Genomic DNA, 22,997 nt, shown 5'->3' with positions numbered 1-22,997 from the left:
ATTTTGTGTATTGGCCACCACCTGTGTGATTGCAGTACCAGTTTTAGCCACAAGTTTTGTGATTGCAATACCAGTTTTGGCCACAATCCTACATACTGTTCCTTTAAGAATTTACTTTTTAATACTGACCTGATACAATACTGATTTTGGTGGTAACTAATTAAAAAAATAAAATGCCGTTTATCACGTTTTGGAACCAAACTCTCAAAAATATTCTGTTGTAGGTTTATCTTCATAGATTCTTAAACTTATCATAGTTATGTAAATTAATATGCTTATATATACAATACTCTCTAAAAAGTACAAAAGGTGTGAATTGGGAAGTACCCTTTTTACCTAAAGAGTGCATGTTAGTACCTCAAAGGGTAACGCACTAGTACTGTACATATCTGTATGTAAAACTAAGAGATTTTAAAGGGTTCTGTCCCAGTGACAGCTTTTGTACCTTTTTCTTCAAAAACACCAAATTTTGAGCAAAAAGCTGAGATAATTGGATTTTTGTGAAGGACTTTTGATAGAGATCAGATTCAGAGTGACCTCTAAAACATACACTGAGTTCTTACTCTTTCACGTGAGGCGTTGCTTCCAGGTTGTATAAGTTGCATAAGTTGCGCCACCTGGTGGATAATAGCGGTATTGCGGATTGCAGGAAATACTCATCGTTGGCAGGGAAGCGTTTTCTCTTAATTGACGAGTTTAGTTGTCAACGGCGGCGAAAGAGCTAAGAGAAAACGCTTCTCTGCCAATGATGAGTATTTTTGTTCATTTGGTGTTTTTGAAGAAATCTACCCATAAAAAGGGAAAATATGAAGGTAGGATGAAACGTTTTTTTTTCCATTTCATGTATTGTATGTCACGGAGCCCCTAAGGGGACATGGAGCAAAAATTTAAGATAAAGTTTAGTTTTGCATCCGCACATGAAATTATCTTTTTTTTTAAAGTTTAGTTTTGCGTGCGCACGTGAATCTATCGCAAAACTAAACTTTAAAAAAAAAGATAATTTCAAACTTTAAAAAAAAATTCTGCACATGAATGGTTTCGCGTGAGCACATGAAACTAAACTTAAGATTTTTTTACTCCAATTTCACCTTAGGGGCTCGATAGTATGTTTATACATTTAATGAAGAACTTTTTCTGGAGGGCATTAAACTTTTGTGAAAATCATAAAAAATTTAAAAAACAATGAAGCTTACAGATAAGTCATTTGTAAAAAAAAATATCACAATATTTCCACAAAAAAATACCACAATGTAGAATATACCACAAAAAAGTTTTTAATATCAATTTTATTGAGACTTTAAGAAAATATTTGAATGTCCTTACTAAATTGACTTGTTCTTTCTAAACCAGTGAAAACCAAAAGCATGTTTTCTGTATACCTATTACTTTATGGGAACAAAGTGGTATTTTTTAAAGTCCTGTGAATTACTGCGTAATGTAAGTATTATTGTGATCGAGACATTGGATACTATATTAAATATTAAAGAGACCATGGTATTATCCTGTGATACCATCACTGTACCATGTTAATGTCAATTTCCCGTCAATGTACATTTTTAAAACAAAAAACAACTCTGTAGGCTACGGAAATGTCTGGCAGAAATGCAAGTGCAAATGTGTTTGATCTTAAGAGGTTTTGGAAGCGGGTTTTTTTTGGTGCTCAAGCACTCTTAATGAAATCGTGTGAAGTGGTGTGTTAGTCACAGCAAAGCTGCTAATGGGGCCGCAAATCATTCGTCATGTAAACACCGTGATCATTCGCTTAGCATTTTGGCATAAACAAATTTTGCTAAAATACGACTCATGTTTACATCACGATTCACTTATCTGCTTGTGACATGATTTGTTTCTGATCAACTAACGTAGCTTTAGGTTTTAGGCATTGGGGTTTAAAAAAACAAAATTCTGTGATCATTTATATAGCCTCATGTTGTTTGGTTTCTTTCAGCTGTGAAAATTGAAAAGTGAATTTCTGAAGCATGCTCTTTTCCATAAAATAAAAGTAAATAGGGACTATCGAGTTTCATATAAACACACTATAAGAAGTGTGAAAAGTCATTGAGACATCATAATGGCATCAAGCCCAGTTCATGTATCAGATTCAGGATGAGTAACTCGCACAAACACATAAATTGTTCACACTGACCTGTGGTGTATATTCACATGGTTTCTTCACAGAAACAAGCTGTTTTGTTTATTTTGTTTGTCCTCCAAACTCTTACTGACAGACGTTCTTCTCATCACTCAATACACAATACCATGTTATTGAACTGACAAAAAATCACAGAGTAAAATCCGCTAAATTTTTTATTGTGTTTACTTTCATGCCATCCCTTTCATCTCTTTACTCGTTTTCCAGTGTAAGAAATGGTTTGTGGAATATATACACGCCTTTGGGTTTATCTAATGAAAGACTTTACTCGTTTGGCCCGTGAAGAAACGGATGTTGTCGGCCAAGTGTTTCTCATCCTCACACAACCTCAGACCAAAGGGATTCATCTCAGTGCCTGTTTGCTTGTTTAAATGAATATCTCCTGTTTTTTTTTAAATGAAATAATCTATTCTCTTTGAGAAAGAACTGGGTTCTTTGGGAAGAGAAGTAAATGAGATCCTTTAAATTTAAAAATTTTCTTCTCTTTTTACAGGTATTTGGTCTTAGAGCATGTGTCTGGTGGGGAGCTGTTCGACTATCTGGTAAAGAAGGGCAGGCTGACACCCAAAGAAGCTAGAAAATTCTTCAGACAGATCATCTCAGCTTTAGACTTCTGCCACAGTCATTCGATATGGTGCGTATGAGTGACTCCTGAAAATAAATATTATGTTTGGCAGAGACCAGAACTCTTAAGACCAGATTGAAAATGGATTTGCCGGAGGTCACCAATCATGGGAGAAAATCTGTGCATTGACCAGATTAACTTCTTTGTACAGAAGGTCAGATTTCCTCGCTTTCTTGCCTCTTTGAAACATTAACATGGATCAGTGGGTTTTGCACGGGTTTCTGGAGACTTGACTTTTAGCATCAAAGTATATTTTTTTGATACAAGTGTATTTTTGTGATTTTTGTGAATTAAGTGAATTACAGCGAATTTACCCTGGTCGCAAAACTACTTGCAGTAATAGCAACCACCCAGAACACAACAGCAATCACTTGCAGTAGAAACACCCTAGCAAAAACCCAGGCAGTATAGCAACCACTTGCAGTAGAAACACACCAGCATACAACTAGCAACAACCCAAAACATCCCAGCAACCACCCAGGACACCATAGCACTCACTTGCAATAGAAATATTTTGGCAACAACCCATACCAAAACCATAGAAACAGCAGTTAAAAACACCTAAGCAACCACAAAGAACACCATAGCAACTATTTGCAGCAAAAACACTCTAGCAACAACCCAGGACACCATAGCAACTGATTGCAGTAAAAACACCCTAGCAACCACCCAGAACACCCAAGCAGCTACTTGCAGTATAAACACACCAGCAACCACCTAGGACACCATAGCAACTACTTGCAGCAGAAACACTCTAGCAACAATGCAGGACACTATAGCAAACACCCTAGCAACCACCCAGAACACCATACCACCCACTTGCCATAAAATTATTCTAGAAATAACCATGAACATTTTACTGATTTCAGTAAAAACACCCTAGCAACCACGCAGGACACCATAGCAACTGATTGCAGTAAAAACACCCTAGCAACCACTTAGGACACCATAGCAACTACTTGCAGCAGAAACACTCTAGCAACAATGCAGGACACCATACCACCCACTTGCCATATAAAGATTCTAGAAATAACCATGAACACCATCCCAACTGCTTGCAGTAGAAATCCCATAGAAATAACCCAGGACACCATACCCCAACTACTTACAGTAGAAACACCCTAGCAACAATCCAGGGCACCATAGCAACCGCCTGCAGCAGAAACACCCTTGCAACAACTCAAAACGCCATTGCACTCACTTGCCATAGAAACAGCCTAGCAACAACCCAGGACACTATAGCAACTACTTGCAGTAGAAACACCCTATTAACAATCCAGGGCACCATAGCAACCACGTGCAGTAGAAACACCCTAGCAACAACTCAAAACGCTATTGCACTCACTGGTCATAAAAACACCCTAGCAACAACCCAGGACACTATAGCAACTACTTGCAGTAGAAACATCCTAGCAACAACCCAGGGCACCATAGCAATTACTTGCAGTAGAAACACCCTAGAAACAACCCAGGACACCATAGCAACTACTTACAGTAGAAACACCCTAGCAACAACCCAGGGCACCATAGCAGCTACTTGCAGTAGAAACACCCTAGCAACAACTCAAAATGAAATTGCACTCACTTGCCATAGAAACATTTTAGCAACAACCCAAGGTACAATTGCACTCCCTTGCCATAGAAACACCCTAGCAACATCCAGGGCACCATAGTAACAACTTACATTAGAAACATCCTAGCAACAACCCAGGGCACCATACCAACTACTTACAGTAAAAACATCATAGCAACAACCCAGGGCACTATAGCAACAGCTTGCAGTATAAACACCCTAGCAACAACTCAGGGCAGCATCGAAACAGCTTGCAGTAGAAACACCCTAGCAACAACCCAAAACACCATTGCACTCACTTACCATAGAAATACCCTAGCAACAACCCTGGGCACCATATCAACAGCTTGCAGTAGAAACACCCTAGCAACAACCCAAGGCACCATTGCACTGACTTGCCATAGAAACACCCTAGCAACAACCAAAGACACAATAGCAACTACTTGCAGTAGAAACACCCTAGAAACAACCCAGGACACCATAGCAACTACTTACAGTAGAAACACCCTAGCAACAACCCAAAAAAACATTGTACTCACTTACCATAGAAACACCCTAGCAACAACCCTGGGCACCATATCAACAGCTTGCAGTAGAAACACCCTAGCAACAGCCCAAGGCACCATTGCACTGACTTGCCATAGACACACTCTAGCAACAACCAAAGACACCATAGCAACTACTTGCAGTAGAAACACCCTAGAAACAACCCAGGACACCATAGCAACTACTTACAGTAGAAACACCCTAGCAACAAACCAGGGCACCATAGCAACTACTTACAGTAAAAACATCATAGCAACAACCCAGGACACTATAGCAACCGCTTGCAGTAGAAACACCCTAGCAACAACCCAAAAAAACATTGTACTCACTTGCCATAGAAACACTCTAGCAACAACCAAGGACACCATAGCAACCACTTGCAGTAGAAACAACCTAGCAACAACCCAGGAAACCATAGCAACTACTTATATTAAAAAACATCCTAGTAACAACCCAAGGCACCATTGCACTCACTTGCCATAGAAACACTCTAGCAACAACCCAAGGCACCATTGCACTCACTTACCATAGAAACACTATAGCAACAACCCAAGGCACCATTGCACTCACTTGCCATAGAAACACCCTAGCAACAACCCAGGACACCATAGCAACTACTTCCAGTAGAAACACCCTAGCAACAACCCAGGACACCATAGCAACTACTTGCATTAAAAACACCCCAGAAACCACACAGGAAACATAGTAACTACTTGCAGCAGAAACTCCCTAGCAACAACGCAGGAAACCATAGCAAATGCTAGTAAAAACTCCCTAGCAACAGCCCAGGTCACCATAGCAACTACTTACATTAGAAACACCCTACAACCCAGGGCACCATAGCAACCGCTTGCAGTTGAAACACCCTAGCAACAACCCAAAACGCTTTTGACCTCACTTGCCATAGAAACACCCTAGCAACAACCCCCCAAAAAAACATTGCACTCACTTGCCATAGAAACACTCTAGCAACAACCCAGGACACCATAGCAACTACGTGAAATAGAAACAACCTAGCAACAACCCAGGACACCATAGCAACTACTTGCATTAGAAACACCCTAGAAACCATCCAGAACAACCTAGCAACCACCCACAAAAGTAAACTCAAAATCAAAACCACACTTAACACAAAAGCTCAACAATTAAAGACTTATAAGACATATCATAGCTTCATCTCATCCAATCCATTTACATGTACTGTAATAGATTAACGGCAAACTGGTGAAAGATTTTCCCCAGTCACTTGTTAAATTCAGATTCATACCCTGTGGTTTTCCATTAGAACCGTATCAAGATATCATCATACTCAAGCTCCTTTTCCCCCTTAGAGCCGTGCGAGGCAAAGCTGTGTGAGGCATAGCAAAGCGAGGCACGCTGCCTCTCCACGTGTATATTCCTGATTTATGTTCACGGTCTTCATGCTAAATGCTTTTTTGGAGGGTTTGGGTAGGAGGAGAGGATTTAGCATCGTGAATCAGAACGTGTCATCCCCGCAGCAGTCACAAATGGTTTTAAAGTCATATTGCATGTCTACATACGGGGGTCGAATTTACGTTTGTTCTATAAATATATTCAACAGTTGCAGACTTTTCATGCCTCACAGAAGCTGCAGTGTTATTTATTTATTTATAATAAATATTTATTATTTATTAAAATATGTATATACACAATTTTCTGGTTGATTAAATACAAGAACAGTTTGATTGTTGTTGAGAAATGTGTACGTTTCATTTGAGGAAGTCTTGCTGATTATTTCCGCAAGCCGGCGTTTTCGTTTGTTTTTGATCGTTTGGTTTTATTTGCTTCACCGAAGCATAAAACTGGTTATTAACATTAAGAAGCGACGAGGGCTTAAGCAGCGACGTTTAATGATTGCAAATTTAATGTGGTTGATGTTCATTTATAAATATTATTAGCAAATATTGACTGCTGAGTGCCATTGTCATTTTTAATCTTTGTCATTTCGACTTTTGTTCCGCAAATCCCACGTTGCTCATTGGCGAAACATGATATGCATAGTAATGCTTATTCAACTTGGCAACTTTTATAAAAACTTCACCCTTGTCGTCTTTAATTGACACGGGGAATGTCAAGGCATTGCATTGTTTAAATATGTTGCTCCTTACATTAATGCATCTGTAGTTTGATCTCTGTATGAAAACAGGGACAAGAATTTGGAAACACTTGCATGGGGAAATGGCCAAATCCTCTTAAGTTAGCCAGTAAGGGGTTATTAAGTTGATCCATTTGAAGATAGAAGGAAGGAATTATGGGTAATCTGTGCATCTCTCTCTCTCTCTCTCTCTCTCTCTCTCTCTCTCTCTCTCCATAAACAGTCATGCACACTACATGGGTGTCATAATCATTCATGCAGTGATCTCACATTCACTTCTGGGCACCTTTGTGTCTGCGGAGCCCTGTGCATCTCTCTGTCTCTCGTCCCCGGATCATTTCTCAGGGCCCGGGGTCTCCAGCAGAGCGGCGGTAGGGCCAGTATGCTACACATGGGATGAGAAATGTCCTGTCACGCTGTCAGATTTCTCCGGCTGTTTGCTCGGTTCTCATGAGGTTGAGAGACGGCCGTCTTTTCTGAACTCCTGCTGAGACCATCAGCAGGGGATGATGGGAGAAATATAGACCCAATGTTCCCTTTTCCCCCTGACATATTTTCCATTTTCTGTACTTTTCTGCTCTTTCTGTTTATCTGTCAATCTGTTTTAGTTCCCTTTGCTTGTCTGTTGCCTTTCTTTACGTTGTTTTGCCTTGATAAAAGCCTTTGATGGGAAGTTGGTTCATGTATTGTGATGGACAGACTGACAGGAAAACATGGATATATGAACGTCAGCATTTTTAGACGATTTAATAGCCCAAGGCTGACTGCTCGATCCCTCCGCCTACGAGATCGGTGTCTTACTTCTTCTGGATGTTAATATTTCTCCAAATATACCCACTAATAGAGTCAGCGCATGGCTTCACTTGTCAGACAGCTTGTTTATGTGTCCTTATATTTGGAAACAGAAAGTGTGGGGTGCCTTGCTATTATATTGTGATATTTTTTGTATGGTTTGTGATGGTGTATCATATGACATGTTTACATTTTTTTTTTACTTCCAGTGCGTTTTTTTTTTATGTATACATTCAAGTACTCCCAAAGTGCTTAATACTTTGTCTTTACTTTGACATGTTTTGCTTAAATTTTTTAAATTCACTCTTGATTTTTTAAATCTAATGCAATGACGTTGATACCATTGCATTAGATGATGTCTCCAGATGCCTTTAAGAGCAACTGATTATGGTTATGATATATTAAAATAGACAACAGCACTCCTGCCATTCAGGAAATCATATCTGAGCCATTTATTGACTCACTTGACGCCCACCTTTTCCAGAAATATCAGTTACTGATTTAGACACCCTGCACTGGTTTTTAAAACTTTTTTTAAAAGTTAACATAAAGTGAACCTGTGTCTGTGTGTGTAACATACTAGGACTAAATATTTTAAAATGGTATTTCACATGTGGATCAAAAATTTATTTAAGGTGATCTTTAGTTGTAAAAATGGCATTAGTAATTAATCGGCCAAATCGTGTATTACTGTGTACTTAAAGTGATAGTTCAGTGAAAAATAAAAATTACCCCATGATTTACTCACCCTTAAGCCATCTGTGATAAATATGTCCATCATCTTTCAGATGAACACAGTTTGAGTTATTATATAAAATGCCCTGGGTCTTTCAAGCTTTTAAAGATAGAAAATAGGATCCACGGCTTTCAAGCCCAAAAAAGTGCATCCATACTTTACAGATATAATCCACACACCACTAGGGGGTTAATAAAGGCATTCTGAGGGTAATTTGTGTGATTTTGTAAGAAAAATATCCATATCTAAAACTTTATAAACTACAATAACTAAAAAATGCTGTTGGTCTACCATTAAAAAGCTTGGAAGAGCCTGGACATTTTCTAAAATAACTCAAATTGTGGTCATCAAAATGATGATGGACATATGTATCTCAGATGGCTTAAAGGGATGTTCACCCAAAAATGAAAATAATGTTATTAATGACTCACCCTCATGTCCTTCCAAACTTGTAAGACCTCCGTTCATCTTCAGAAAACAGTTTAAGATGTTTTATATTTAGTCCGAGAGCTTGTTGACCCGTCAGTGAAAATCTATGTATGGTATACTGTCCATGTCCAGAAAAGAATAAAAACATCATCAAAGTAGTCCATGTGACATCAGTGGGTCAGTTAGAATGTGTTGAAGCATCGAAAATACATTTTGGTCCAAAAATAACAAAAATTACAACTTTATTCAGCATTGTCTTCTGTTGTGAAGCGCATGCGTGAGACTAAAGTCACGTGACTGCAGTGACGCGAATGACGTACGACGCGGCTGACGTGTTATATGGTGCGCCCCAGCTGTTTTTTGTTTGTTTGTTTTTTGTGCGCCCGGGCTTCGTTTACAGTCTGAGGGAGATGCACCCTGTAAATTTGAAAAAAAAAACTTAGCAAACATGTTTGAGGATAACACGTCATCCGTGTAACTGCAGTCACGTGACTTTAGTCTCGTGCATGCGCTTCACAACAGACGTGGAAGAGAACACAATGCAGAAAAAAGTTGTAATTTCTTTTTTTTTTACCAAAATGTATTTTGGATGCTTTAACACATTCTAACTGACCCACTGATGTCACATGGACTACTTTGATGATGTTTTTATTACCTTTCTGGACGTGGACAGTATACCGTACGTAGATTTTCAATGAAGGGTCAACAAGCTCTCGGACTAAATATAAAACATCTTAAATTGTGTTTCAAAGATGAACGGAGGTCTTATAAGTTTGGAATGACATGAGGGTGAGTCATTAATAACATTATTTTCATTTTGGCTGCACTGTCCCTTTAAGGGTGAGTAAATCATGGGGTAATTTTCGTTTTTCGCTGAACTATCACTTTAACATAGTATCGAGATAATAGATATCTGAGATTTCTTCACAAATACATTATAGTAATGGAAAACGTGTGTGTGTGTGCGCGCGCGTGTGTGCGTGTGTGCGTGCGTGCGTGCGTGTGTGTGTGTGACATCAAGTATGCATGAAAGCCACTAAACATACAGTGCACATACATGTTGCATAATTAAACTGTAAAATAATTAGACTGCTGTGAGCAGCATGTGATTAAGTTTGCTAATGTTCTTCACATTGGCTGCCTGCTGTTCTTTACATTACAGTAATGTAAAGCTTGTTTAAGATAATTGAGTTAATGGACCTGCAGTATAACAGATATGACCACTATAGGAAGTGAAGTGAAGTCTAATTTATAGAAATAATTTTATATAGTTTTTGTCTTTTATGTTTATAAATGTGCTTTTTAGTAGGGTTGTCATTTATTCAATGTAATTACATCATTACATCATTACTAAATTGTCGATCCCCGATATCACAGTCTATTAGCACGACCCTTTACATATAAAAAATCCTTAAAGTTCCAATGACATCAAAACAGACAATTCTTATGTTTAAATGTAATATTGCAATGTTTGTTATAAACAATTTATCAATTATTATTTTTTATAGATTTTCTATATTCATGTTTTTATAAACTTTAAACAAAATCTGAAAATGTTCTTTCGCCCTTTTGTGGCGATCATTCTCTGATAATGTCAGCTAAACTGCTTGGGCGGTAGCATCCGTTAACTCCGCCCCCTCCAATTGTTAGTCTGATGCCAGTTCCATTTTTTTTTTTAAAAACCCTTGCTTTTCTATATCCAATCAAAACTCATTGGAAAACACAAGCCCTGCGCACTATTTTACTAATTCGTAGGAAAATCTTTTTTTACTCGGATATACGGTCACAATGCGCAAGTAAATCGACCGCGACTTTCGATTCATGGGGACTTTAAGTTCAATGTGCGTATAAAAAGTAAATCTTAAGTTACATATGTTTTAATTTTTTCCTGTTCGGTTTTATAGTTAGGAACTCTTCAGCCAGAACTGCCATTGTGAAAGCAACATAAAAATACAGTACGCTGATTTAAATGCAGATCTCTATCAGCCCATGCACACATAAAAATGTTAAACTCACCGGGGCAGTAAATGTGCAATTTAAGACCTTGTGGCCCTTCGGGGCCTTTGCGCCCTCAACGTCCAATACAAATCCGATAGCGTCACAGGATGGTTTATTACCGCATCCTCACTAACATGCACATTGTTTATATTTTCTTTGCCCCTGCTTCCTTTCCCCATTAACCTGCAGGCCCGAGGCACTGAAATTAACCTCACCGCTGTTGGATTAACAACCGGCCGAAAGGAATAACAGTTTCTGATCGTATCAACAAACTGTTTCTGTCAGCGAGAGATTACGACGGCTGGGTCACATGAGTGCAGATGTGACTTTAAAGAGCTGTTATGGATGTTTGCGGTGTGGCAACTAATAAACCACATCTTTCCAAATTGTCCCTTTGATATCGTTGAGCTGTAAATCCCATATTCAATTTTATGCTGGATGGATGAGAGATTCAGGTTCATAGTTGTTGTTCATTTAATGACCTCTATGAAAATGTTAGTACTGTAACAGTCCTAAATTTCATGGACTGAATGTTGAATCGTCATTAATGGGTCCATGTGGTCCACATTGTCGGCGTTTGCTGGGAAGAGAAAGCAGCTGGATTCTGCACAATGCATTTAAATATGGTAAAATGTGTTAAAGCTACCAAGAGTGTAATAATCACAGCTGTGTTTATGAAAGCATTTTGAATGTATGGATATATTTTTTATCAACATGTATTCAGATCCTCAAAAGGCAAGCTAGCATTTACATGTTACATAGCAGATGCTTTTATCCAAAGTGACTTTCAGTGCATTTAAGCTATATATTTTATGAATGTGTATGTTTCCCAGTATCGAACCTATGACCTTTGTGTTGACCAGTTGATGCAATAATCAATTGAGCTGCAGGAACACTTACTTCCCTGTGAACAGGAAGTCGCAATCGACTTTACGCAGGGTTTGAATTGAGGGGGTGGTCCTGGAGTTCCTATAAGCATTGAAGTACCCCTATAAAGCACAAAAATATTAATTAAGCGGGTCCCCTGGTTTTTATTAAAATTAAAATACTACATGAATTTTAAATTCTTGCACTGCGCTGCCACAAAGCGATACTGTTCATTATTTGTCCCAATTTCGATTTCTGTCTGAAACATGTAAACTCTCAAGTGTGCCTCATGTTGTTTCTGGAGGAATTTACAGATTGTTAGATTTGATTTTAGGAGCTTTTAAAAACTTCTTCTGAAACTATATGGGCTACATACTGCGATCCTATAATGACGGGGGGCTTGGCTATGTCTTAAGGTCCAGACTTCAATTAGACATTTTTGCCCCTTTAGTTGGCGTGCACACCAAGGGCCCTATCTTGCACCCAGCGCAAATGACTTTGTCAGTGACGCATGTATAATTCGTATTTTGCACCGGCGCACAGCAGGTTTTTGCAAACTAGGGAATGAACTTGCGCTCCCTGGGCGGTTCAGCGCAAAAAAGGAGGCGTGTTGCGGCGCAAACCATCACTGATGCTATTTTGCAGTTTCAAAAAACAATTGCGCCACTGACCAAAAAAAACTAGTTTAAAGTCAGTGGCGCGTTGCGCGTGATTCATTATGCTATTTTAAGGGCGCATGCTTGACCATAATGTATAGCGTGCACAACGCGCACACAATTTGCTTATCTAATCTACACAAACAGTTATTTTTGCAAATCATAAATTGTTACAATAAAAAATATTAACACATGAGATAAAGGGAATCATAGTGGTGAGCATTGTGGTGATAGTTTTTATTTATTGTGTGGCTGCGTTAAAAAATTCTCATGCAAATAACGATTAAAATATTTTCATAAGTTTGTTGTGTGGCTGTATTACGTTTATTTTATGTAAATAATAATTAAAATGTTTTCATAAGAAACCTTAATGTATATGAACTTGATTTGTAAGAGTACTTTGGGGTTGGACCTTGCTTGCGTTTCTTGGGATTTATGCTGGCAAGCTTGGGATTCCCCCGTCTCCTGACATCATTGTATCGCTCGGCGCAACGATGGGGATGCCAGCTGATGAGACTGTGGCTATTTCCTCTCACACCTGTTTAACCGACGCTGATTTGGGCGGGTTTCTCCTATCCCCATACAAAACAACTTCTCTGTCTTTGACTGCTCTGACAAGAACGTCGGTCTCCTCGGCTGTGAACTGCTCCTGGCGTGCGCCTGGTAAATCCGTCATAATAATAGCAACCCGCCATGGAACTTGCGCCCTTGCGTTTAAAGGGAATGTTGGATAGCGTTCTGATTGGTTTATTTGACGTTACGCCCAACCCACACCTATGAATAATGAACCTACTTCAGACAAACCCCTTATTGATTTGCGACTGGCGCAAGAGTTATTTCTCCCGCTGGGAAAATAGCAACAGCGGCCAAGATCCGCCCACAAAGTCACTTGCGCTTTGCGCTTCGCACTTGCGTTTCAGATTGTTAAAATAGGGCCCCAAAGCTTTTAAATGCATCTGAAAACATCAAATGCCAACTGCCAGCTTTATTTCAGCTGTGATACTTCTTCTTTGTTTATCAGTCGCTGAAGGATGCGGCTGTTGGTTGTTGCGATGTTTGTCCCGCCCCTCCTCCACTGTAATTGGACAGCCGTGTGGAACTGACGTTGACGAGCTGAGCTTTTCACACAAAGTTGAATATTTTTACAACTCTCGGCGCTCAGCGGTGAACACAGAAAAAACGGAGACTACAGACTTTCAGCACAGAAAAAAATGCTGCTGTGTTTTTTTTTTAAACGCTGCGCTTCAATTTAAAAAAATTAAAAACATATTCCGGCATAAAAGCTTTGGTGTGCACGCCCATAAATATGTGTTACGGTGGAGTCTCTAACGTCATCACCTGCCGGCCATCTTACCACAGGGCGCTCGCTCATTCGTAGCATTGGGTTTAATGGTGCAGGTACTTTTAAATGACCATAACTTGCTCAATTTTCTACCAATTTTCAAACGGTTTGGTTTCTTACAAACATTATTAACGTGGCTATATTTCTGGATGCTTTAACATGATTCATAATTTTTTTTTTTTTAGTATAAGTATGCAGTGTCATAGGTACATCTTTGACGTTTATAACAAACCAAACCGTTTGAAAATCGGTAGAAAATGAAGCAAGTTATAGTCATTTAAACTTACCTGCACCATTAAAACTCAATGCTACGAGTGTGCCAGCACCCTATGGTAAGATGGCCACCAAATGCGGACGTTCCACTCAATTGGCCAGCAGCGCGGGCGAGACATCTAGCCTTTATACATATCTATGTGCATGCCCCCTTTACTCTTCAAATTTAATATGAAGCATGTTTTTGGCTTACTGATTACCATTGGCAAAACAATGGTTTTACTACGGTATCCATGGTTTAACTATGGTTTTGGTTCTTACTGTAGTTCATTTTTATAAGGAATTTAACACAACTGGTTAGATTTGTGACAGATTTCTAGCATGTTTTAAATGGCATGTGTCAAAAAGTCTACAAAGATTTCTACATACTTTGCTAGCAGACATTCTGTTTGGACTTTCAACTTGTTTCAGCTCGGTTGCATGAAATTCCCAACATAGTTGTGCCCACAATAGCATACAAAAGACTTTGAAACTGCTTTGTTTTATGTCGAACAATGAAAGTGGGATGGGAAATTAATTGACTGAAAGTTTTAAATGAATCTTAATGTGGTAGGATTACGATGTAAAAGGCTCGCTTGTGTCGGCCCCTGGTCAGGTGGGTTGGTGCTTAACATCAGACTCCGGCACGGTGGGCATCTGTCATCTCCTCCCACTGGATTTTGTGGACTGAAGGCTCTGAATGAGAAGAATAGATGAGACAGAGATGACTGAATATCTTTTTCACCATTGTTTATAGGCTCACATGTGCATTGATATTTGTGCAGTCTATTGCAAGTATGTTGCAATAAGAAACCGTACTAAGAAAACTTGACCGCATTTTGTAACAGTAAGTGTGAAGTTTCATTTTAATGTGTTTGTGTATTTATCTCACATACAGTCACAGGGATCTGAAGCCAGAAAACCTGTTGCTGGACGAGAAGAACAACATTAGGGTAGCAGATTTCGGCATGGCGTCCCTGCAGGTGGGCGACAGTCTGCTGGAGACCAGCTGTGGGTGAGTAAAACAACACCAGTAATGAGGACAACCACTGGCTTCAGGTCGCACGATTTCAGCTAAACCTGTCTTGATTTGCACTAAAAGAGGACAGTAATTTCTGTAAAATGGCAATAATTACTAAACCACATAGTCTTTAGAGGTGAATATTTCTAATGGCGGTCAAAGGTTTCTTGCACGGAAATGGTAACCGTTTTGTTTGTCGTGACTATTTTGCACTCTTTTCCTTACTCTTAGGTTTAAATTGGCTGTTTTTGTCACTGTACATTTAAGATTGTGACCTGATTGGCCAACCTCTTTGCGCATTAAATACTCTATTTGGATTTGTTTGTGTTTATGATCACTGTTGGGGAAAGCTACTTTTAAAAGTAATGCATTACAATATTAAGTTACTTCCCAAAAAGTAACTAATTGTGTTACTTAGTTACTTTTCATGGAAAGTAATGCTTATGTTACTTTTAAGTTACTTTTGCGTTACTTTGTCTTACGAGGCTTTCAGGCCTTACAGGCTCACAGAGTGGGTAATTCTACGTTAATATGTTCAGGTTAATTCATTAAACTGAAAAGTAGCTCATATTACTTTTATTTTAAAAGCAACTTAAATATTAATGTATACATTTATAAAGTAATGCGTTACTTTACTCGTTACTTCAGAAAAGTAATATTATTACGCAATGCGCATTACTTGTAATGTGTTACCCCCAACACTGTTTATGATAGTAGTTACTGATATGTTAACAAAAGTTTAAATGAAGAACAATGATGATGCAAACACCTCTGTCCATTTCTGGACCTTTTCATTCATAGCCGATTGTATTTAATTGTATTTAATAAATTTAATATAAAGCATTAAGAAAGGTTTAAAATGGAATGCTTTCATCACTTACGAAAATTAACCATGTTTTTTGGGTATTTTACCATAGACAAAACAATGGTTTTACTACAGTATCTATGGTTTGTCCATTTTTGGCACTTTCTCATTCATAGCCGATGCTATTTAATTTGATTTAATAAATTTAATATAAAATGTTAAGAAGCGTTTAATACAATAAACCATAACAAATTTTATGCTTTAATCCTTCTGAAAATTAACCATGTTTTTTGGCATGTTTAAAACGCTTCTTAACATTTTATATTAAATTTATTAAATAAAATTAAATATCATCGGCTATGAATGAGAAGGCACCAAAAACAGACAAACCATGGAAATGGTTTGTCTATTTTTGGCACCTTCTCATTCATAGATACTATTTAATTTTATTTAATAATATTAATATGAAGCTTTAAGAAGCATTTTTAAACAATGAAATCATTATAAAATGTTATGCTTTCATCACTTACGAAAATTAACCATGTTTTTTTGTCATTTCACCTTAGACAAAACAATGGTTTTACTACAGTATCTATGGTTTGTCCATTTTTAGCACTTTCTCATTCATTGCCGATGCTATTTAATTTTATTTAATACATTTAATATAAAATGTTAAGAAGCGTTAACAAATTTTATGCTTTAATCCCTTCTGAAAATTAACCATGTTTTTTGGTATGTTTTAAATGCTTCTTAACATTTTATATTAATATATTAATATAAATTTATTCTCATTCATAGATACTATTTAATTTTATTTAATACATTTAATATTAACCGTTAAGAAGCGTTTTTAAACAATGAAATCATTATCAAATTTTATGCTTTCATCATTTATGAAAATTAACCATGTTTTTTGTCATTGTACCTTAGACAAAACAATGGTTTTACTACAGTATCTATGCTTTGTCCATTTTTGGCACTTTCTCATTCATTGCCGATGCTATTTAATTTTATTTAATACATTTGATATAAAATGTTAAGAAGCGTTAACAAATTTTATGCTTTAATCCCTTCTGAAAATTAACCATGTTTTTTTGTATGTTTTAAATGCTTCTTAACATTTTATATTAATATATTAATATAAATTAATTCTCATTAATAGATACTATTTAATTTTATTTAATACATTTAATATTAACCGTTAAGAAGCGTTTTTAAACAATGAAATCATTATCAAATTTTATGCTTTCATCATTTATGAAAATTAACCATGTTTTTTGTCATTGTACCTTAGACAAAACAATGGTTTTACTACACTATCTATGCTTTGTCCATTTTTGGCACTTTCTCATTCATTGCCGATGCTATTTAATTTAATTTAATATATTTAATATAAAATGTTAAGAAGCGTTAACAAATTTGATACTTTAATCCCTTCTGAAAATTAACCTTGTTTTTTGGCATGTTTTAAATGCTTCTTAACATTTTTTATTAATATATTAATATAAATTTATTCTCATTCATAGATACTATTTAATTTTATTTAATAAATTTAATATTAACCGTTAAGAAGCGTTTTTAAAAAATGAAATTATTATAAAATTTTATGCTTTCATCACTTACAAAAATTAACCAAGTTTTTGTCATTTTACCTTAGACAAAACAATGGTTTTGCTACAGTATCTATGCTTTGTCCATTTTTGGCACTTTCTCATTCATAGCCGATGCTATTTAATTTTATTTAATACATTTAATATAAAATGTTAAGAAGCGTTAACAAATTTGATACTTTAATCCCTTCTGAAAATTAACCTTGTTTTTTGGCATGTTTTAAATGCTTCTTAACATTTTTTATTAATATATTAATATAAATTAATTCTCATTAATAGATACTATTTAATTTTATTTAATAAATTTAATATTAACCGTTAAGAAGCGTTTTTAAACAATGAAATCATTATCAAATTTTATGCTTTCATCATTTATGAAAATTATCCATGTTTTTTGTCATTGTACCTTAGACAAAACAATGGTTTTACTACACTATCTATGCTTTGTCCATTTTTGGCACTTTCTCATTCATAGCCGATGCTATTTAATTGTATTTAATATATTTAATATAAAATGTTAAGAAGCGTTTAATACAATAAACCATAATGCTTTAATCCCTTCTGAAAATTAGCCATGTTTTTTGGCATTTTTTAAACGCTTCTTAACATTTTATATTAAATTTATTAAATAAATTTAATAGCATTGGCTATGAATAAGAAGGCACCAAAAATAGACAAACCATGGATATGGTACTATTTAATTTTATTTAATAATTTTAATATGAAGCGTTAAGAAGCGTTTTTAAACAATGAAATCATTATACAATTTTATGCTTTTATCACTTACGAAAATTAACCATGTTTTTGACGTTCTAATTACAATTGACCATACAATGGTTTTACTACAGTATCCATGGGTTTGTCCACTTTTGGCGCCTTCTCATTCATAGATACTTGTTAATATTATTTAATAAATGAAATATAAAATGTTAAAAAGCATTTAAAACGACAAGCCCCATCATAAATTTGATGTTTTCACCCCTTACGAAAATTAACCATGTTCTTTTAGCGTACTGATTGGCAAAACAATGGTTTTACTACAGTATCCATGATTTGTCAGTTTTTGCTTGCAACATTGGTACAGGGCTACAGCTCGATGACGCAAGTGTACCTGTAGCTCAAACCCAAATAATATAATGTGAACAAGAGACCTGCGGGAGAAGGAGGAAGCTGGAGCAATCAAATTTGGGTTCGGACCATGCAATCGAACCAAAAAGAGTCTACAAAAATCATCATTAATTGCCTTGATTCAGGGTTCCTATGGTCATGGATTTTTAAAACTGTGATTTTTTACTTGTTATAAAAAGTTATAAAATATTTCAATGGCTATATTTTGCTCTTTGTGAGTCTTTGAGGAAAGAAAAAATCTAATCTTTTGGCTTATTGGAGACATTCAGGCACTAATAATAATAATCATTTAAATCTATTCAATGTAATGATTGCTAATCAAAATACTATTATAAACCCGGCCTGCCAATCTCTATATTAAAATATTTATTAATTCCTTATTCGGACGACTCAGAGATTCATTGAAACATATGATGGCTTTAATGAAATGCATTAATCTATGACATGACCATTACTTATCTGTCAGGTAGACGTTTCTTTGACCTTTTTGTGTAATGTGTGATTTGACTCACGACATTCAAATTAAAATTTGTGCAAATACTTTCAGAAATGAAGGGTTTTGACTGATTTGTGTAATGACCTTCATTTGATAATCTCACTTCAGATGACTTTGACTAATCTGTACCGATAAAGCAATATGGAAAGGGTCTTCTTATTGCATCTCTGTTAACAAAACACCATTTTGGCCTAATGATTACTTCTCATTGCACCAAAAAGAGATGCTTAAACTCGGATGTCTAATCGTTTGCAAACCCACATCAGTTGAGGCGTCTAATATCTGCATGTCGTTGGTTGTCATCTCATGCAGAATGAGGGAGGAAATGAGCTTTAGCAAAGTAAATGAATGTTCTGCACCGCAGGGTTCCTCAAAAACCTCATCTGTTAGTGGTGTAGTTTTCTGTCATTTGCCTTCCTCATCAACGTAAACAATGCAAACACTTCATGCCCTTATTACGTCCGATTTGTTTTAATCTCGCAGATTTAACGCACCTGATTCTGTGTGCATTGCAATTGTTAAGCCTTTCGAATCACAACAGCTAAATGTTGAGCTGTATGTGTTAAGGGCAGGTTTAAAGCTTTTCTTAAAGGTATCTAAACCCATATATTAACCAGTTAACCAACTTTGAGCATCATAAAAGCATATCTAAACGTTTATCCTGTGACAGTAATTTCTACATGCTTTAAAACTGCATGAATGTAATTACCTCATTTATTATACGTCGACTTATAAATATGCAAATTAGTATCCGCCCCAACTCAATCGCAGAGCACGGACCATAGATATGAAAATGCAAATAAGTTCCTGCCTCACTCCTTCGTACATGTAAATTGATGCTAATTTCGGTAGTTTCAGACACTTAACTGCCAAGTTCGGTTTTTACAATGCATACTACGTGAACTGAGCGTTTGCAGCACTAATTGTTTTTATCGCTGATGTCAGCAGGTTAAACCATTACGCACCGCACAGGAGTTCAGCTCGTGTGAGTTCAAATGTGATTGGTTACGTGTGTGTGACAATAGAGATGCACATGGTTTGTCATATTAACTCTTTCCCCACCAGCGTTTTTAAAAAAAGTTGCCAGCGCCAGCATTTTGTATGATTTTCAAAAAAAAAACGTTTAATGCATTCCAGAAAATTTTCTTCTTTAAATATATAAACATACAATATATCAAATGAACGAACATCTGCTTTCAAAGAAAAAAAAGGTTCATCCGACCTTTATTTGTTTTCTTTTTATTACCTTTCAAATTTGGGTAGGTTTCTTCAAAAATACCAAATTTTGAACAAAAAGAGATAATTGCGTTTTTGTGAAGGACTTTTGATAGAGATCAGATTCAAAGCGACTCTCAAAACATACACGGATATGAACTGTTTGCCCTAAGGGGTTGCTTCCGGGTTTTATAAGTTGGGTAAGAGCGGAAATACAGATTGGCGGAAAAACTTGTCATTGGCATGGAAGCGTTTTCTCTTAATTGACGAGTTAACTTGTCAATGGCGGGAAAAGAGTTAAAAAAACACCACATAGACATATAAACAACAATAAAAACATAATTTTCACCACAGTGGGACTTCTGGAAGATATACTGGGGATTAGCTACCATAATTATTATTTTAAATCAGTGGTTCCCAAACTTTTTCAGCGTGCGGCCCCTCTTGTGTACAGTGCATTTTTTCGCGGCCCCCCGAAAGAAAATTTTTGACAAAAACAGTTTTAAAATGTAATATCTTTATTAAAAAATATATACATATACAATTATACCTAATAGTGCTGTTGGTTAGTTCGCTTATTATTTTTTAGGTGTAATTTCACAGAATTCTGATAAATGAATGTATTTTATAAAATGTCATAAAACTGGGGGCCCCCTGGCACCATCTCGCGGCCACCCTGGGGGCCCCGGCTCCCACTTTGAAAACCACTGTTTTTAATTTACTTTGATGAGTTTCAACTTTTTTTTTCGCTTGTATGTTCGTAGCTGTCATCGAAGACAATTCTTCAGATTTTCCCCCATTCAGCACTTTCCGGTTGATATTTGTAGTATTTTTGTATGCAGTTGGAGAACTTTAAGCTGAATATGTTAATATAATAATAAGAGACATCTCTTGCAAATAGGCGCATGCTTGGAAAGGTATTTGAGGGATCATGGGAAATGTTGACAGCTCACTGAGGAAATCTCCCAATAATATGATTTAGAGCTACTAAAAGTGTCTGTTTATATCTAAAGAAAAACACATTCACACTTGTGTTGTTGGGAAGAGGGTTATGCACTAATGCTCTGTGGTGTTGTGAAATAGGATTTGCCAAGAAGATTAATTGAGATGAAACGAGATGTTTTGTCACATTTTTGTGACGCTAGTTGATGTTATCTTTTTAGGATCTTTTTTGGGGATATTTCAGTGTGCCTCCAACCAAATCTGGATATTAATTATTCTAAACAAACAGTAAGACAGTTCATGGTTTTTCAGCAAATGAGAAAATTCACAGTACTTTTGCATTTCTGTTAAAGGTGCAGTGTGTACATTTTAGAAAGATCTAATGACAGAAATGCAATATAATCTACATAACTATATTATCAGTGGTGTACAAATTTTATTGTTTTTATTACCTTAGAATGAGATATTTTTATCTACATACACTGCGGGTCCCCTTACATGGAAGTCGCCATTTTGTGCTGCCATGTTTCTACAGTAGCCCTAAACAGACAAACTGCTCTACAGAGCGTGCTTTGTTAATATTTTATTTTGTCTTTGTTTTGTCCTGTGGCGGCTACCGTAGCTTCTCTATCCGTTTCGGAAAATGGTAGACTGAGCCATTGATTGCAATTCACAATCTCACTGCTAGATGCCGCCAAAATCTAAACACTGCACCTTTAAGGATTTTATCAATCTTCATTGCTTTGGCCCAGATGCTAAAGCCACCTCGGTCAAAAATGAGATGACGATATTAACCGAATGCTTTCGGAATGTATAATATGTACATCAAATACTTTCTCTTCAAATTTGCTTAATCCCCACCTTAAGCCATTCAGAAATACAGCTTTGTTGGCAGAATACATTAAACATCACTACGAATTTTCAGCAAAATCTTCAAAGTGCATGGAAGACGAATGTGAAACAACCATGGATCGCATTTAGACTTGTGTCCCTTATGAGTATGTGGACCTGAATACAACACAATTGTGGCAGCCACATGCATTACAGCACCCCCTAATGTGTGCTTCAGTTTCTTCATTTTGAATTCTGACTTTTATAATTAGCAATGTTTCTAGTTACATCTTAAGTGATTTTGTCCAAAGAAGTGGATTTTTTTTAAGTAGAGGTTTTTGCCACTACTTAGATGGTCTCGTCCGCGCTGCTGGTCAATGGAGGTTGACGTCCACACCTGGCGGCCATCTTATCACAGTTAGCTCGCTCACTCGTCATAACATTTTATTCGCGTATACGTAAAAAAATTTCTCTAATTGCAGCCGCATTGGGGATCCCTATGATGACAAAAGTAAACCGAAAGATCGGTTTACGAGCTCGGCAAATTTAGCGAGTACTGATCAAGTCATTTAATGCCACTATCGGCCGATACCGATCGATCGGCGCATCCCTGTTGCATACGTATGAATAATGTTCATGAAACATGTTTAAGCAACCAGAATTCTAGTCACATTAATAATGCTGTAAGAAACCAAACCGTTTGTAAATCCGTTGAGATTTTTTAGCGAGATAAGAGTATTTGTGTTCGTGCAGATCACTCACCTTACATCAGGTACCACAGCGACCGCCTTGAAACTTAGTCACAACTTAATGCAGCCCTCTACTGCACAGAGTCTGGCGTAAAGCTTGCCTGTGACAAGATGGC

The 22,997-nt window shown here is 36.7% G+C and overlaps 1 protein-coding gene across 2 annotated transcripts in view; it reads left to right on the top strand.

Moving 5' to 3' along the window:
• The window catches only part of brsk2a (BR serine/threonine kinase 2a), a 231,149-nt gene that overhangs the window by 159,335 nt on the left and 48,817 nt on the right, over positions 1–22,997 (top strand). For both annotated transcript variants that reach the window (XM_065292269.1, XM_065292268.1), the window contains exons 4-5: positions 2,646–2,786; positions 14,983–15,099. In XM_065292269.1, coding sequence (XP_065148341.1) covers positions 2,646–2,786; positions 14,983–15,099 — 258 coding nt within the window. The remainder of the gene's footprint in view (positions 1–2,645; positions 2,787–14,982; positions 15,100–22,997) is intronic.

The sequence above is a fragment of the Paramisgurnus dabryanus genome, chromosome 23, assembly GCF_030506205.2.
Source record: "Paramisgurnus dabryanus chromosome 23, PD_genome_1.1, whole genome shotgun sequence".
Classification (NCBI taxonomy): Eukaryota; Metazoa; Chordata; class Actinopteri; order Cypriniformes; family Cobitidae; genus Paramisgurnus; species Paramisgurnus dabryanus.
Note: the sequence above shows the minus strand (reverse complement) of the source record. Positions and strands in the feature narration are given on the sequence as shown.